General features: G+C 42.6%; 1 protein-coding gene across 1 annotated transcript; it reads left to right on the forward strand.

The window, feature by feature from the left end:
* Positions 1-13,274: 13,274 nt before the first annotated feature.
* On the forward strand, positions 13,275-18,703 carry LOC110799105 (uncharacterized). Its single transcript, XM_022004305.2, has 6 exons — positions 13,275-13,280; positions 14,013-14,074; positions 14,732-14,874; positions 15,241-15,635; positions 15,719-17,823; positions 17,908-18,703. Exons 1-6 carry the CDS (start codon positions 13,275-13,277, stop codon positions 18,701-18,703), a joined length of 3,507 nt encoding a protein of 1,168 aa, XP_021859997.2.
* Positions 18,704-19,271: the final 568 nt, after the last annotated feature.

Below are 19,271 nucleotides of genomic sequence, written 5' to 3' on the forward strand. Positions count from 1 at the left end.
AAGGATATCCTGCCTCTGGAGTTATCGAAGAGCGAGTACTCCTCTCGGTAGTTACAGTCCCCCGAACCCTCAATCTCTACCATGCGGGTGTACGTTGAGCGATCCCCACCACCAGGGATCACAAGGGAACCTACGGCCGTCGTGGTCAAACATAATTGCACTCCCTTTATGTCACGATAACAAGGTTTTGTCAGTTTTTCTCATTGTCGTTAAAAACTGAATGGCGACTCCTATATTACTAGTCAATTGGGTGTAAACTCACACGAAATCCAATTACACTTGATTTGACAAAAAGAAGCGTCACACCCACGAGGGACGAGGTCACGCATTAGCCTCGTGCTTTTTCGACCCCCTCACAGTGGCGACTCCACTGGGGAAAGTGAAAGAAATACTCGTGCTTGTAGGTAATCAAAATAGCCGAAGGGTGAAACGATCCTACCCCGCGTTTGTCTCCCCATCAAGTTGGGACGACCTGAAAATCAGCATATTAATGTGAACGGACAGAACCGCATAACGAATCTTGGCTCCCTTGGTGTTTCACCTCGGAAGTTGGGACTAAGGATACCCATCGCCAACCGGGGGGTGCATACGCTTCGAATGTTTTCCACTCGGCACTTTCGCTAGTAGTACACCTGTCCCAAACCCAATCGCTCGCCCACTAGGTCCCTCTCGCCTGCATTCCCCCTTGGCTTGCACTTGCGGGTTGGCCTTCTTGGACGAAATTCGTCTGTTGAAAGCACTACCCCGACCCGGGCATGTGGTGGATCTGCGATAGAAGCGGTACCAAGCCAGGCGCAAATAACTACCCATAGAAGCCTATCATAAACTACATTACATATTATTATAGCCTCATGATGGAATGTTAGTTATGTGTAACGAAATGTATGATTGTGTGTGATAAACTATCCTAGAAAAACCAACGACCTTAAAAATTGCCCATACATTCATAAACCAATTTGCCAAAGAGTTATAGCGAAATACGTGTTCCGCAAACCCGAACGATCGCCACAAAAATAAGCGACGCTCGGGATGGCCTGTAACGAATCCCACAAACGCTGCACAACGCGTAAAGGACGTTATTAGGCAAGCACGCAAAATCGAAGTCGCATAATCAAAAGTAGACGCAAACAGAAAACGAGAACCAGCCAGGGACGCATTTTCAACGCCCCTGGCTGGGCGCCAGAATTTCTCACGCCCTACGCTGGGCGCTGAAGTTGCTGCTTGGTCTTCTGGTCAGGCGCAGCAGCCTCGGTGCCCGCGCAAAAGGAAAATACGTAGCACAAAAAAAAACCGTTCGTAAAAAGAATTGCTACGAGGGCGTAAGAAAAGCACTCGATTCTAAAAGCGACTCATAAAAAAGAATAACTCTTTGTGTCGTTGTTAGGCCTCCTACGACGACAATGCTCGGCACCGAAACCGAACATGCCAATAATTATAAATGTCACACGGGCAAAAATTTTCGAAAATATAAAGAGTTCAAATTGCACACATAGTAGTCCAAATATACTAGTCCGGCTTAAGGGTAGTCATAAAATGTCTAAAAACCGACTCACGAAACAAACTAATGTGTCTCCTACTCCACAACAATAATGCAGGGCCCCTGAATACCTACCCGTGATAGCCATCAAGGAGCGCGATGGAAGAAGCATATCCCGAACATCTATACCTAGAGGTCGCACAAAACCAAGAGATGCATGCTCTGGGACACGACCCTCTACGTTTTCAAAGGCCACTCGCCTCAAAGAACCATGCTATGCCAAAAATGCTCCCCAACTCACATGCTTTCGGGCTGTTGTTTGGGTTAGAAAAGAAAAGAGCGAGGAATGAAACAGAAATTATGGCATTAGCCCTTCAAGATGAATTGTTCGGTCCTACTAAGTTGATCGCTCCATCACCCTCAAAAGATGACCAAATCCAACGAGGGTGGCGCAAGACTTTCAAATGGACTAATGCTCGTGGGATAAAGTTCAAGATATCTGCGGGAGAGGGTCCGATGTACGAAGAATTAGAGTCTGAATCCGAGTCTGACTTCGAGTCCGAACCTAGCAAAATTGTAACCCCTCCCAAAAATAGTTTAGACCCGGAAATATCTACTCCGGGAGATCTTTTTGATGTAATGCTTCATGACTTTAATAAGATAAACAAAACTTTTGAGTATACGCCGCTTAAAAATCCGAGTAATAATGCAGAATGTCTCGCCAATAATGAGCACGAAAAAGAGCCAGAAGAGGAATATACCGAATTAATAAAAGCTGTAAATGAACAAGAACTCAAAAATCCTATAATTGAGGACACAGAATCGGTAAATATTGGAACAGAAGAAAATCCTAAAATCATTAAAATTGGCCTCACCTTAACTCCCACTGAAAAGGCCGATCTAATCTCCACTTTGCGGGAATTTGAGGGTGTCTTTGCTTGGTCCTACAAAGACATGCCAGGAATAGATCGAGAAATCGCTGAGCATAAAATTCCGCTAGATCCGAAATGACGCCAGTAAAACAAAATCTACGGCGGCTCAAACCAGAGATAGCCTTGAAAATAAAAGAATAAGTCACTAAACAACTGGACGCCGGCTTCATAAAAGTCTCCAACTACCCAGAATGGGTGGCCAATATTGTCCCCGTAGCTAAAAAAGATGGACGAGTGCGAATGTGCGTAGACATTCGAGACCTCAACAAAGCCAGTCCCAAAGATGACTTCCCTCTACCTCACATTGACATACTAGTAGACAACACCGCAGAACACGCGCTTCTCTCCTTTATGGACGGGTACGCCGGATATAACCAAATACTTATGGCAGAAGAAGACATGGAAAAAACAACCTTCATTACCCCTTGGGGTACATATTGTTACACTGTAATGCCTTTTGGTTTGAAAAACACGGGGGCCACCTATCAAAGAACAGCCACCACGCTACTCCATGACATGATACACAAAGAAATCGAGGTCTATGTAGACGACATGATCGTCAAATCTAAAGACCGGCACGGTCACCTCCCGGCACTTAGAAAGTTCTTCACCCGAATCTTGAAATATAACATGAGACTAAATCCACAAAAACGTATGTTCGGGGTAACCTCTGGAAAATTGTTAGGATATGTTGTTAGTACGCGAGGAATCGAGATTGACCCATCCAAGATCAAAGCCATTACCGAAATGCCCCCACCGAAAACTGAAAAACAGATAAGGGGCTTCCTAGGAAAGCTGCAATACATTAGTAGGTTCATTTCCAAGCTTACTATGACTTGCGAGCCAATATTCAAAAAATTAAGAAAAGAAGAAAAAGTCGAATGGGATGAACAATGCCAAATTGCCATCGATAAAATCAAAGAATATCTAAGCAAACCACCCGTCCTTTCCCCGCCTTTGCCCGGAATCCCTTTACGCCTATACCTAACCGTCACGGATACTGCAGCAGGAGCTATGCTCTCACAGTGTGTACATGGATCCGAGCGAGCCATTTACTACTTGAGCAAGAAGTTCGTACAGTACGAGACGAGATACACAAAACTTGACAAAACCTTCCTCGCCCTCGTCTGGGCATCCAAAAAACTCAGACATTACCTATTGGCCCACACTGTTCATATAGTGTCACAACTAGACCCCTTAAAATATATGTTCGAAAAGCCCGCCCTAAATGGTCGCCTATCCTGGTGGCTGGTTATGCTCTCAGAATTCGACCTAAAATTCATGCCAGAAAAAACAATCAAAGGAAAAGCGGTAGCCGAGTTCCTGGGCGAGCATGCCACGAATGAGGAAACCACGGAAGCTTATTTCCTCCCTGACGAGGAACTTCTGATGATACGAGACGACTATTGGACACTATACTTCGATGGCGCGTCCAATCAGAAGGGATGCGGCGTCGGAGTTCTCCTAGTCAGTCCCGAAGGGGCCCATATACCAATTTCCGTCAAACTTGATTTCGAGGCCACAAACAACGCCGCCGAATATGAAGCCTGCATAGTTGGGCTAGAGGCCGCAGTTAGCCTCGGAGTCAAGCATCTACAAGTCTTCGGGGATTCTTCCCTAATAATCAACCATATATCCAAAAGATGGAAGGTCCGAAGCACTAGTCTCTCAAAATATCAAGCTCACTTAGACCAAATAGTCGAGCAATTTGAAAAGATCGAGTATATGTACTTACCAAGAGACGACAACCAATTCGCGGATGCACTAGCAAAGCTAGCATCAATGCTCAACATCCCGAATGAATGGGACGGAATGGCCCTTCGGGTCGAACGAAGGAAAGAGTCGGCTTATTGCTGTGCCATAGACTCCGAACCTGAAAACACCGAAGAAGAACTATGGTATACGGACATCTTTCGTTACAAAACAAGTGGGGAATTCCCCCCAAACACCTCCTCGCGAGCACAAAAGGCCCTACGCCTCCTCGCTTCACAATATAGAATAATTCTGGGGGAACTGTACAAATACACGCCGAATAAAATCAAGTTACTTTGTGTCCACCAAAACCAAGCCCAAAGACTAATGGAAGAATACCATAGCGGCGTGTGCGGACCCCATATGAACGGAAAAATGCTATCCCGAAAAATATCCCGCTCAGGGTACTATTGGACCACTATGGAAACCGATTGCCATCACTTTGTAAAAACTTGCCCAAAATGCCAAATCTTCAGTAACCTTAACCACTTGCCTCCCTCAGAACTATAGACCTTCACTTCTCCATGGCCCCTTTTCCACCTGGGGTGTAGATATAATCGGCAAGGTAACACCAACAGGCGTAGGGGGACACGAGTACGTTTTAGTCGCAATTGATTACTTCACTAAATGGGTAGAGGCAGTCTCCTATGCAAAATTAACGGCCAAACATGTCGCTCGATTCCTAGAAAAGAACATATTCTGTCGATACGGGGTTCCACATGAAATCATAAGTGACCAAGGTTCCCACTCTAGGGCCGAAGTCCAAGAGCTGCTCGAAAAATATCATGTCAAACATCATAAATCCTCTCCCTATAGGCCGCAAATGAACGGCGCGGTAGAGGCGGCCAACAAAAATATTAAAGTCATAATCGAAAAAATGGCCGAAAATTATAAGGATTGGCCCAACAAATTACACTTCGCATTATGGGGCTATCGAACCTCAATCCGCACCTCCATTGGAGTAACACCCTACTCCTTGGTATACGGAATGGAAGCAGTTCAACCGATCGAGTTGGAAATTCCCTCCCTCCGGATCGTCCTAGAAAGCAAGCTGCCCGAGGCCGATTGGGTTCAAGCTAGGTACGACGAGCTCGTCCTTTTAGACGAACGGAGGTTGAGAGCTTTACATCACGTGCAAGTGTATCAAAAGCGCATCGCAAGGAAATTCAACAAAAGAGTCAAACCTCGAAATATCAAAAAAGGCGATTTTGTGTTAAAAGAAGTCCGCGCACCTACTACGGACCCTCGAGGAAAATTCCGGCCTAATTGGACCGGACCATATTTTGTAAAGACCATCCTACCTGGCGGAGCAGTCCAACTAGCCGACATAGATGGAGCGAAATTCGCTAACCTCACGAATTTAGACCAATTGAAAAAGTACTATATTTAATAAAATTCAGTCCGGAGTTAAGGCATCTAATAAAACACATTAAGACTCATAAGCAAGCATTCTGCGCATTACTCTAGACAAACGGCTTAAAACTCGCTAAAGTAGAAAGGACGAAGGACAAAGTTTCAGGGCCCAGGACTGGGCGCCTTTATTTTTAACGCCCAGGCCCGGGCGCCGATATTTCCTACGCCCGAATTTGGTCGTCATTCTCTCTCGCCACCTATCCTCCCGCTTCTGCAAGTGTTCGTACTCCTTTTTTCGGATCATCAAAAGAACCACGAACACTTGGGGGGGTAGCAGATGTGTAATGAACGCCCCTTTCAAAAAAAAATTCAAAAAATCATGGCTAGAACTACGCGCAACCTGATTCTGACAAGATACGTAGGCAATCCTTATCAAGGATTCGGTCCAATAAAAATTAAAAAATACTAAAGTCATGGAGCACATCAAGACAAAAGGATATTACAAAGGGCACTATACCCCAACCCATGCACGGGCAAGGCCAAATAGAATGAAAACAAAGACACAAGAATTTTCAGGAACAAGCCCAACAAAGGAGTATGGCACGAGTCGGCAAAAAACGAAAAATAGTGAACATGCATATGTAATACCCCAAGTAGTCGGCTAGTCTAAAAATATGTGTGCACTCTTGTATGAACTCATTAGTTTTATGGAATTCTTTCTATTTTCAAAATTCGTCGTTGGTTTAGAAAGCTAATATTGCTATAATATGTTGAGGCAAAGCCCATGGAAGGCTCAAAACATTCTTGCACCCAAAATTCGTAAAAAATAAAATATATATACATGCGGAATACAAGAATGAATATATACAAAACAGGAGGTAAGCCTAAGACTCGGCATCGGCTCCATGTCTCCAAGCCTCGCCGGTCCATCCACTCCACTCCCCGTGGTATGAGGACCCCCAGCCAGAATCACCCCAAAAATGAGGCTGTGGCTGCAACTCGGGGCTAGGCTCTCGAGCCACCGACACGGAACGTCGCCTACGCTCCGGCTCGGACCTCTCCCCGGAAGAACTCGTCCCCACATCGGAACGGCGATGCCGTAGGGGCGAGTGCCGTGCCCTCTCTCTCTCCTCACGACCGCGTCCCCCACCCGAGGGACCTGCGTCGTCGGCCCCGGCTCGTCCGGCCCCCGTCTACAAAAACAAAAAGGAGGGTAAGTAACGGAAAGCCAAACAAAAGGTACAGATCAAAAGGAAAAAAGAGGGCACATTACCCGAGTGGAGTGGGGGCTCCTGCAAGAAAGTGCATATCGGGCCCGAACCAACGCGGACTTCAACCGGTTGATCACCCCCACCATCGCGTTGGCTGTACGGGCCGGAACCTGAAACAGGAACGTTAGTAACAAAATAAAAAACAAAAGATATAAGAAGCATGCATAAATAAAAGGTGCATACCGCCTGTACTCCCTCAGGGAGCGGAGCATGGAAAACCCGGTCTTCCGGGACAGTCTCCACAATCTCTGATCCACTCTCTCCGGTATACGAGATCCGAGCATCGGGAGGCACCCATCCCCCTAACAAAGGGTCAGGATACTCCTGCACAAAACACAGTAAACATAAATACATAAGCACGAGCATGAAAACCCTAACAAAAAGAAATTAGTACAAAAAGAGAGAGCAACTCACAACGCCAGGCTCCGGGAAACGTAGGGAATCCTGGATAAACTGATAATAGCTAGCTCCCGCTATCACCAACTCCGTCGTCGGCACACCAGTCCTCGAGTAGACCCTCCACGACTCGCCTATCGAACGAGTAGACAGCATGGTCGCAGGTGGGGGCTTAGGCACCGAAAAAAACCTGACCGTCTGCATACGTACCCGCTCTCCCAGGTACCAGACAGGGTCGCGGCGGCCAACGAACAAGACCCGCATCTGGCTCAGGGCATAACTATCCCTGACCGAAGCATAAGTACCCCTAAAGGAGAGCCATGGGGTCCAAACCACCTGTTTCGTACGGACACGGTCAGATCTCGCACATAGAAAATAAAAGAAAAATGACGAAATACGAGATAGAGGATAAGATTATGTACATGCTCAGGGTTCCCGTCCCGAATGAGATCCCACACAGTATCGGGCGGTGGACGCGCAGTCAGCTTCTTCTTCCAACCCCAACGACGACCGGCAGCGTACTCCAAAGGCCTCTGCCCCTTTCGGGGAGCCAGCCAAGGCAGGTGCTAAAAGGCCCACAGCTATAAAAGGAAAAGACAATAATACGTCAAAAAAGGGGCCCGGTAAAAGCGAGAAAATAAAAGAAAGGCTAGGCACATACCTCGATCAAACGCGGCACTCCCGCCAATGTAATGACAAAGTGACGTCTACACGGGTCCGAGTCGCGCACCGCCAAACTCATCTGGCCGACGAGCGTCGCGTAGCCCAAATCGCCCCAGCAATAGTCACCCAGTGTAGACACGTCCTCCACCATGCCTATCCACCTCGGGTCAAAGGTGTCAGTCAGACCCGATAGAAAAGTGGAAGTAATGAAATGGAGGTAGAACAGCCGGGCCTATCTCGAAGACGACTCCTCCACTCCATGCTCCAGGGTATCCCACGGGGCTGGTACGAAGGTAATCTCATGCCCATCCACGAGCCCAGGAGCCTGGTACCCTCAGCAACCGTCGGCGGTGGGCCATCCGACCCCAGGCGAACGGGGTTCCCTGTAAAGGTCAAGCTCGTCAAAGCCGTGTAGTCCTCAGGAGTGATCGTCATCTCACCCCAAGGAAAATGGAAAGTGTTTGTGGTATCCCACCACCACCTCATGAACGACCGCAGAAAGGACAGGGAGATGTTAAGCCGCAGTATCTCCCAGAAGGTCTCGACCACTGGAAACAGTGAGCTCGCCCTCACCAAAGCCTGGGCGTCCGAGCTCAGGAAACCAAAAATAGTCTCGCTCGTCGCTGCACCGTAGCCGCGAACCGTAGTGTCCCTCCTCGCGTGAAGGCGGGTAGTCACGTGGTGCTCTAGGTCGTAGTGCAGGTCTTGACCGTCGTAGAACTTAGGACCCACCCATAGGGGTCCCGCGCCAGTAGACTGACGCGTCATGCCACGCTCCTCGTGGCCACCAGAAGGAGGTGACAACTCGTCAGACATGCTGATCAACAATACAACAAGGCATTATACCTTTAACAAAATTGGCACTCACACCAATCACTAAAAAAGTGCATTCCGCTTATAAAATGGAGTCATACAATTTTTGTTCCCTAAAAGCATGATACTAAGTTCATATTGAGCAAAAATTCCCTAAATAGAAAAATTATTATTAACTCCAACAAAATCAAAATTCTTCCATAATTTGTCATTCATGAATTATGAGGAACGCAAGCAATATACCAAAAACACCTAAATTGTAAGAAAACACTAGAGTCGTAGGAATACTTGGGGGCTAGCATAAACATGCCCAAATTCAACAAAAATCAGCATACTTGCGAAAATTAACATGCACAAACTAATTAGCATGTTATGTAGGACATTTCCAAGTATCTGATTGAAGGAAAGGGGCACAAAATAAAAAAACCCCCAAATCAATTTCATGCACAAAAAAACTTGACCAAAAATACTGAAATTGACAAAAAAAGCTCAAAATTACTGAAAATTACTTACATTAGGAAGATTAGGGAGTGACTTGGAGTAGAATTCGCAAAGAAAAGTGAAGAAACGAGCAAAAAATCAGTTGAAAGAGGTGAGGAGTTTGATAGAAAATGGCGGAAATGGGAAAGGAAGGAGACGGTCCGCGTATTTAATGACCAGTCTCCCTTTCGCATTTTCAACGCCCAGCTCTGGGCGTTAGAAATTCTCACGCCCAGAGCTGGGCGCTCTGAAAGTGTTTCCCAGATAGCGAATATTCGCTGTCGGGCACGCGCAATCCCTATTTGTGTAAAACGACCGTTATCTGGACATTTCTTTCCCAAAAACGGTATTTTTGCAAAATCGTTAACAAAAAATATATACACAGTGTGGACCCATTTGTAGGACACACCTAATCGGGAAATATTGCGACCCACCAATAGGTTGTGATCGCAAAAATCCCTTCTACATAGGCAAAATGAAAAAGCAAGAAATTCAAAATGGGCTCGCCCACCCTCAGCGGGCGGGGTCTGCGTCACTAGCCGCGTAGGTTCTCAGTTTTCGAAAGATAGAATCTTCAAAAAAACAAAATGAAACAGGTTCGCCATCTTTAGCCGGCGGGGTCTACGTCACAAAACCGCGTAGGTCCTTATTTTCAAAATTCAAAAATAGATTCGTCCACTTCTATCGGACGGGGTGTCCACCCTTAGCGGACAGGCTCGCCATCTTTAGCCGGCGGGGTCTGCTTCACTAACTGAGCAGGTCCTTAGTCGCTGCAGCGATAACTTTTTCTGGTTTTCCGTTTTTCCAAAAAAGAACGATGTGAGTAGCTTTCCCTTTTTCCAAAGATTGGTTTTCCGTTTTTCCAAAAAAGAACGATGTGCTGGATTTTCCTTCGTTTTACGTCCCATAAAAACAAGGGGGTTTTCTCGTTTAGCTAACCCTGAAAATGAGAATCTTTTAAAACGTTTTTACCTCGTGATTGGGCTTGGCCAGGCCCAATTACACTTTATAACTTTGATTTTGAAAACATCTGTAGCTACTCCCAATGACAAAGTGAGGGAGTTCCTACGCCTCTTTAGATACTTCCAATGACAAAGTGAGGGAGTATTCTATACTATCCGTTGACAAATCCCAATGACACGTGAGGGATATGTCGACACTCCAAGTGATGACCCTTAAGTCAAATGTTATCACTCGGGGGCTCGTGAGACCCTCGCAAAAGCAGGTCACCATGACTTGTGTGGCGCACTCCGTTTAATACTTTGACCATCGTCTTACTCCAAGACTCACTCAAAGTGGGGGCTAACTGTAGACACCTACTTTTGTCCCCATTCCCGAAAGGGAAGGTTCGATGATGAAAACGTAAATCTCCACTTGACAACGCATCTCCTATAAAATAACGAATCTCAATTCCCCTTTTCATTTCACCCAAAACCTGCTATTTATGGAAACCTGCTAAAAATAGTAATTGCCGTAATGGGTAGTTGTTAAAAGTGGCAAGTCATAAAAGATAGAAACCTGTCAGAATTAGGTGTTGCACTCCAACATAAATCCTAAATGAGATAGAAATTGCGAGAGAATCCTATTCCAAATATGATTCGAAAGTAAGAGTTACGTATTAATTAAAATCCTAACGAGCCTAGAGTTCGTAACGGGCCCAGATGCATCCCGTCACAAGGTTAATACGCACTAAAAGACTCAATTAAATCTCAAATACTCCGGATTCTAGGAATCCGAATCTGACTAAGAAAAACAGCCTAGATTCTATTTTCAACGCCTGGCTCTGGGCGCTGAAATCTTCGGCGCCCAGGCCTGGGCGCTGAAAGTACCTGGTACGTGTTTTTTCCTAATTCCTCGTGGATTAGAGTCCCACAATTCTATCTTTCCACGAACTCTTTTCTATAAATAGGGCCTTAAGTTCGACGTGAAAAAGACAACAACACACAATTATTTTCTGAGTATTGACTCTGAACCCCTAAGCCTAAGCCTCACGCTGCAAAACCGATCACGCGTTCTGTCGCATCAATCCATAAATAGAACAGAACATATCCCGTCCCATAATTTGAGATTCGTTAAATAAAAGGAGAAATAGAAAAGTCAAAGTGGTTAGTTTTCTGAGAACTGTGACGCACCTCTCAAGGGTGCGTCGTAATGTGTCCCTTTTCTATGATTTAATTGCTTTCCTCGCCCTTTTATGAACTGTTAAACTAACTAAATCTGATTGTTCGATCACGCTTAATAAATATGATATTTTTGGGAAATTGGATTATCATGCTAGGTCCCTTAAAACAATCTAAATCAGATAATCGCGCTCGATCTAGTACTATATGTTGCATATTGTTAAAATCAACTCAGATTAGTTTAATAGTTAACGCATGTCCCTTCAATTATTTATGCTGAGCTAGTAAGGATATCCTGCCTCTGGAGTTATCGAAGAGCGAGTACTCCTCTCGGTAGTTACAGTCCCCCGAACCCTCAATCTCTACCCTGTGGGTGTACGTTGAGCGATCCCCACCACCAGGGATCACAAGGGAACCTACGACCGTCGTGGTCAAACATAATTGCACTCCCTTTATGTCACGATAACCGGGTTTTGTCAGTTTTTCTCATTGTCGTTAAAAACTGAATGGCGACTCCTATATTACTAGTCAATTGGGTGTAAACTCACAGGAAATCCAATTACACTTGATTTGACAAAAAGAAGTGTCACACCCACGAGGGACGAGGTCACGCATTAGCCTCGTGCTTTTTCGACCCCCTCACCGCGCCCAACCCTGGGCGCTGAAAATGCCTGGGGCCGTTTTATCCCCGGATTCTTTTTTGGATTCGTATCTTAAAAATCTATCTTTCCACACACCCTTTTCCTATAAATACAGCCTCAAAACCGACGTGAAGAGGACACACAATTGCATAACATGAGTATTGATTCTAGCCTTAAGCCTAAGCCTCACGCTGCGAAATTGATCCGGCGTTCTGTCGCAATCGACCCAAAAGTCGAACAGAACGCATCCTGCCCCTTGTAGCTTGATGAATTAAGCCTAAATACCGGAACATTGCTTAGAAACCCGAAAATCGTTAAATAAAAGGAGAAATAGCAAAGCCAAGTGGTTAGTTTTCTGAGAACCACAACGCACCTCTCAAGGGTGCTTTGTAATGTGTCCCTCATATGATTTAATCGCTTTCATCACCCTTTTATAAAATTGTCAAACTATTAATTTGATTGATCTATCACGCCTAATAAGATAATACCTTGGACAATTGAATTATCATGCTAGGTACCTTAAATCAATCTAAATAAGATAATCACGATCGATTTAGTCTTATGTGTTGCATATTGCTAAAATCAATTCATAATAGTTTAATAGTTTAACGCATGTCCCTTCAATTATTTATGTTGAGCTAGTAAGGATAACCTGCCTCTGGAGTATTATCGATGAGCACTCCTCTCGGTAGCTACAGTCCCCTGAACTCTCAATCTCTGCCCTGCGGGTGTACGTTGAGCGATCCCCACACCAGGGATCACAAGGGAACCTATGGCTGTCGTGGTCGAACATAATTGTACTCCCTTTATGTCACGATAACCGGGTTTTGTCAGTTTTTCTCATTGTCGTTAAAAACTGAATGGCGACTCCTATATTACTAGTCGATTGGGTGTAAACTCACAGGAAATCCAATTACACTTGATCTGACAACGTGACGCCCACGAGGGACGAGGTCACGCATTAGCCTCGTGCTTTTTCGACCCCCTCACAGCAGGGCATTTTCTTCTTTTTTAGAAGATGGTGAAGTCAAGCTGGGTCAGATTGTAAAGACCGTAGTTTTCAATTTGGGTTTTGGTTTTATAGTCCATACTTGACATCATTTGACTTTGTGTGTTTTTGGTTGATTTTTTGTGTGTGTGTGTGGTGGCTAAATTTTTTTAGTATTGTCTGTAGCTTTTGTGCATTCAGTGCGTTAGTATGGCCGGACCAGATTATAGTTTCTTGTTGTTTTTTAATATTATTGTTGCTATTATTCAGACCCTTCCTTATTAAGATACTAAATGCTTAAGGTAGGATTTATACTCTTAAGTCTACTAATGCAGTCACTACTCTTCTTAGCACATCAAAACTGAAAATAGGTCCTTGTTTTATAAATATGAGGGTACTCACTGGATTGAAAATAGGTCTTTTCAAGATTTCTATGAATTGTTACAATATAGATTACAGTGTTTAATTTTTTTCCAATGCATTCTTAGGTAGTGTCTCAAGAACTCTGACAGGAACAAGTTGGTTAGGAAAAATTAACACTTCTGCAAAGAACTGATCTGCACAAATCAGAACTGTTCTGTACAGTTCAGAACTGATCTGTGCAGATCAGAACTGATCTGTGCAGAATAGAACTGAACTACACAGAACCCTTATGATAGTCTATTCATGGAATTCATCGGATTTCAATTTCTAGGGTTCTGTCACTACGGAGTCCTACCTGCTGTTTTTTTTTCAGTATAAATTCATCTTTCTCTCTTCTATTTTGACACTGCTGTGGGCTCTGTCAAGGTGACCTGGTGACTATCACCTATGCCATGAATACCTTTTACCAATCCATAGGTTTTTAGCCTTTCCAAATCGAAGTATACATGTTTATCTCTTTATAGTTCATAACCTAAATTCTATTTCACCATTAAGGCTAACTAAAAATATCAACGGATACCCTTTCCTTTGTATTGCAACATGATATAGCTTGATTAACCTGTCTCCACCTCATGTTAAGTGCATCAAGTGTTCTAAACTTAATGTTGTGATACAGAACTTACTCCGGCCTTTATTCTGCTAGTTGAATTCATTTGAGGCTTGATGTTATAGTGGCAGTGTTTAACTGTTTGCATTTGTGCAGTTTCGAGGTGTGTGGTATCCAGGTGCTCGGGCAGCAGGGCGAGTTGCGGCAGCTTCCATGAGGTAAATTTCTCCTACTGTCAGAATTTGAAAATTATTATATGAGCAAATAGCTCCTGTAAAATCTGCAATATTCTTTTAGTAAGTTGTTTTCCTTACTGTTGAATTTAAGCTGTGATTACATGGGAGTATACCTAAGTGATTACTGTTGAGTTGAATTTAAGAATATGAGTGTGCTTAATTTGTCGAATAATCGTTTTAATGGGAGTATACCTAATTTGTCGATTTCTGAAAATTGCTACAGGTGAATATAAATGAAAAAAGAAAGTAAGTTACCAGAAAACTAGTTATTAAGAAAAAAATTTACCAGTAGTAAGAGACAAAACAAAAGATCGGAAAATGTTAGAAGTTCTTTATAGTAAGTAGTAATGTAGCATGATATAAGTTTAGGGAAACACATTTAGTTTTTACCAGTATCTCTCTGGTTCGCATACTCTTATTTAAGCCTTCTAAAGAAAATAAAAAAATGACAGACTTACAAAAATACTACTCTGAATACTAATCGGCTGAAAAAATGAAGTAGAATTAAAGTACCATGCTTGTCTGCTTTTGAGTTGCTGCTTTTACAATGTCTTTCCGCTGATGGTTTCCTCCGGTGTTGTTTTCCTGATTTCTTGTGTGCCTGTTCTTTTTCTAATTGTAGTCTTTTTGCCTTTTCAGGTTCTTTCTGCCTTTTCTTGTTCTGATTGTAGTCTTTCTGCCTGTTCTTGTTGTGATTGTAGTTTTTCTGCCCATTCTTGTTCTGGCTGTAGTTTGTTTTTCTGCCTGTACTAGTTCTGATTGTAATGTTTCTGCCTGTAATAGTACGTAAAGAGAGATACCTGTGTGCATCATTAGATTAAACCTTGAGTGCACTAACGTATTTCAGAGAAAGAATACCAATTTAACAATGACATTCCATTAATCATCGTGGCAGTTTCCTATCTAGATAATACAACTTAATATACTACCTAAAAGAATCTAGCAATCGAAAACTTCACCAGATTTTTGAATTCCACTTGACATTTTATCTATTTTCTTTACTTGTTTCGTTTCTATTATTATTATACAAGTCTCAATTATTTGTGGGTGTATGTTTCTATAGTTATTGTCATTCCTTTTAGACATGTTAAAATTATATTCCAATGTTTTTAATCTCTCAATTCGTGTATGTTTAACTTTTCATAAAGGAGACAAAATGAGTAGTTGGACCAACTTCTTACAATCTAGTAATGAGTATGAGAAAGGTGTGGAGGATTATTTAGATAAAGCGTTTTCTACTCAAGCAATTGGTGATCAGATTACTTGCCCGTGTAAGGTGTGTTATCACCGCTTTTGGCATCATAGAGAGACAATATTCAATCATTTGATTGCAAACGGGATCGAGCCTGGCACTGAAGGGTGGCATTGTTATGAAAAGGGTATGTCATCGACATCAAATACAAAGAGGAATGTTGAAGATAATACACCAGACATGCACGATGATATTGAACGTTTGATATATGATGTTCATAGAGACGTGGCAGAAAGGTATGAAGGGGTTGGAGATGAGCCCAATGATGAGGCTAAGAAGTTCTATAAGTTGGTTGAAGATGGAAAACAAGAGCTATATCCCGGCTGCAAAAAAATTTCAAAGCTATCATTTCTCATTCGTTTTACCTTTTGAAGTGTACTCATGGGTTAACTAATGTAGCAACTTCAGATATTTTGGATTTTATCCGAGAAGCCTTACTAGATGCATCCAACGTGCCTAACTCTTTTAATGAGGCAAAAAAATTGATAAAAGATCTCGGTCTTCATTATGACAAGATTGATGCATGTCGTAATGATTGTATGTTGTATTGGAAGGAGCATGAAGCTGCGATGTCTTGCCATGTTTGTCATGCTTCAAGGTGGAAAGAAACAAAGACTGAAAACCAAGATGATATTAGCAATCAGCCATCTAAGAAAGTGCATAATGTCCCTACAAAAGTTCTTTGGAATTTTCCTCTTAAACCAAGGCTTCAAAGATTGTACATGTGTTCAGAAACAGCAGAGCTATTGAAGTGTCATGATGAAGAAAGAGATAAAGATGAGTTATTGAGGCATCCGGCTGATGGTGAGGCGTGGAAAGAGTTTGATCTAAAGTACCCAAATTTTGCTAAAGAAGCACGTAATGTTCGTTTGGGGCTTGCAAGTGACGGATTTAATCCATTTCGAACTATGAGCACACAACATAGTACATGGCCTGTTGTTCTAATTAATTACAACTTACCACCATGGTTGTGTATGAAGCCAGAATTCTTGATGTTGTCTCTCCTTATTCCCGGGCCCACCTCTCCTGGGAATGACATTGATGTCTACCTTCAACCATTGGTTCAAGAACTTAAAGATCTGTGGGAGTATGGGTTGGACACCTATGACGCGGAGAAGAGACAAACATTCAAGATGCATGCAGCTTTACAGTCAACGACCAGTGACTTTCCAGGTTATGCTATGTTATCTAGTTCGAGCACCAAAGGGAAGTTTATATGCCCCTATTGTCACTACGAGACTGATCATCATCACTTGAGTAATAGTAACAAATCTTGCTACTGCGCTCATCGTCGATGGTTAGATGAAAATCATCCTTGGCGGCATGATATGGAGTCTTTTAACGGAGAAAAGGAAGAGAGGACATCTCCAGATCCTTTAACAGGGACTCAAATTTCAAGCTTGTTGGAAAATTGGGAAAACAAGTTTGGAAAGTTACAACCAAAGAAGAAATATCCAGATTGTCCATGGAGAAAGTCCTCTATCTTCCACACATTGCCATATTGGAAAGATTGCGGGTGTCGCCATCATTTGGATGTCATGCACATAGAAAAAAACATATGTGATAGTATGCTGGGAACTTTGTTAGACATACCTGGAAAGTCAAAAGATCATCATAAGGCTCGATTAGATCTGCAAGAAATGGGTATAAGGGAAGAACTACATCCTGTAGATATAGATGACGAGCGTTATGTTTTGCTGCCCAAAGCATCATTCTCAATGACGGAGGAAGAAAAAAGAATTTTTTGTAGTGTTCTGAAGAAGGCAAAGTTGCCACAAGGTTGTGCATCAAATATTGCAAGGTGTGTGCAAGTGAAGGAGGGAAAAATATTAGGGTACAAGAGTCATGATGCTCATATAATAATGCAACATTTGCTTCCAGCAGCGATTAGGAAAACTTTACCAAAGCATGTTGCGTTACCTCTTATTAGATTGAGTGGCTTTTTTAGGGAAATATGCAAGAGAGTCATCAATCCAAAAGATTTGGATCGCCTTCAAGCTGAAATTGTTGAGACTCTTTGTGAACTTGAAAGAATATTTCCACCATCTTTTTTTGACATCATGGTCCACTTGCCGATTCATTTTGTTGATGAAATAAAGCGTGGTGGACCAGTGTGTGATTGGTGGATGTACCCTATAGAAAGGTACCTTGGAAAGCTGAAATCGTATGTTAAAAACCGATGTCGCCCTGAGGCTTCCATAGCAGAAGGTTATTTGGCTGAAGAATGCTTGATATTCTGTTCTAGGTATTTGAATGCTGGTGCAAAGAAGCGATCTAAGTGGTTTAACAAAAGTCAGGAGAAAACTGATGAAATTGACGAAGAGTCACCTTTATTCCCTAAGGCAGGTTATCCTCTTGGGAGGAAGAAGAAAGGGAAGAAGAAAAGGAATTCATACACTCTTGATTCAAACACAATGGCTCTAGCACATCGTTATGTGTTGTTTAATTGTCAAGATGCCCAAGTTGAGAATTACATCAAGTGAGTAATAATTCGAATATCTTGTCCATTATGTTTAAATTTATATTGTTTTATTTCCATACTTATATGGTTAATACTATGCAGGGAACATGAAGAGTTTGTAAAAAAGAAGTCTAGAGACAGGCGAAAAAGAAGGTGGAAAGAGGCACAAGAGCATAGCAATGAATTCATGGTTTGGTTTAGGGAAAAGGTTGAGCTGGATAATGTCCCTGATCATATCAAGTGGCTATCAATAGGTCCTTCTCGTATTGCAAGGAGGTACACTGGATATTTTTGTAATGGATATAAGTTCTACACAAGAGATCATGATGAAAAGTGTAAAACTCAGAATAGTGGAGTCTCTTTGACAGCTTTGACTCCAAGCTTCGCGAGTAGCAAGGTTCACAATTCCGTTCTTGGTAATGTCACATATTATGGGATTGTAAAATCGATAATTGAGATAGACTATTGGAGTGCATTTAGTGTTGTGTTGTTCGAGTGTGATTGGTTCCATGTGGAAGTAGATGATTATGGACTAACTCGTGTGAACTTCAAGAAATTTTGTTCTAAATATGATCCTTTTGTCTTGGCATCACAAGTGCATCAAGTGTTCTATACTCAAGACGGCCTTGAAGAAGATTGGTATTATGTGAACCGAAATTTGCCAAGAGACTTTTTTTATGCCGAGGGGCAATCTGAAAACACGTATATGAATGAAGTTCTTGAACCCGCGGAGGATGTAATCCCGGCTAAAAATCATGACGAACACCGAAATTGGAACATAGAAGGTGCTTATGACAGAGTTGATGTGCCTGCAAACACTGAAATGAGGGATGGTAGTTACGAAGATAGTTCTGATATAGATGATACAGATTGGGATTGGATGGAACCATCAAAGTGACATGCCTGGAGCGTTTTGAACAATTATCCTTGATTTGAACTTATTTTTTGGATTTGACGAACTATCATTGAAGTGTTTTATTTTCTTATTTAATCTTGTTGTGTTCTGATTTTTTTAAGGTAAATTTCTACTATTGACAGAATTTGAGATATAGTAGGGATGTACTTTTGAATCTTTGATGCATTTGTCTCACAGGGTATTAGTGGCGATCCGCAAAACCCTTATGTTAATCTGTTCATGGAATTCATCTGATTTCAATTTCTAGGTTCCTGTCACTACTAAGTCCTGCCTGTTTTTTTTTTGTCTGTATGAATTCATCTTTCTCTCTTCTATTTTGTCACTGATGTGGGCTCTGCCAAGGTGACTCGGTGAATATTTAATTGGCATGCCTTCCATTTCCAATACTTTGGCTTGCTTGTGAACATAACGATGCCAAATGAGTTGGAGGCTCTTGAGAATATGCTTTCAAGCTCGTCCTGAAATTTGTTTTATGCTTCACCATCTAATATAAAAGTGACTGTGTTGATGAATAGTTGTTAATCTGTCATCGGGTTTTAGTGATTTACTT

This window comes from Spinacia oleracea, chromosome 1 (assembly GCF_020520425.1).
Source record: "Spinacia oleracea cultivar Varoflay chromosome 1, BTI_SOV_V1, whole genome shotgun sequence".
NCBI classification, from domain to species: Eukaryota; Viridiplantae; Streptophyta; class Magnoliopsida; order Caryophyllales; family Amaranthaceae; genus Spinacia; species Spinacia oleracea.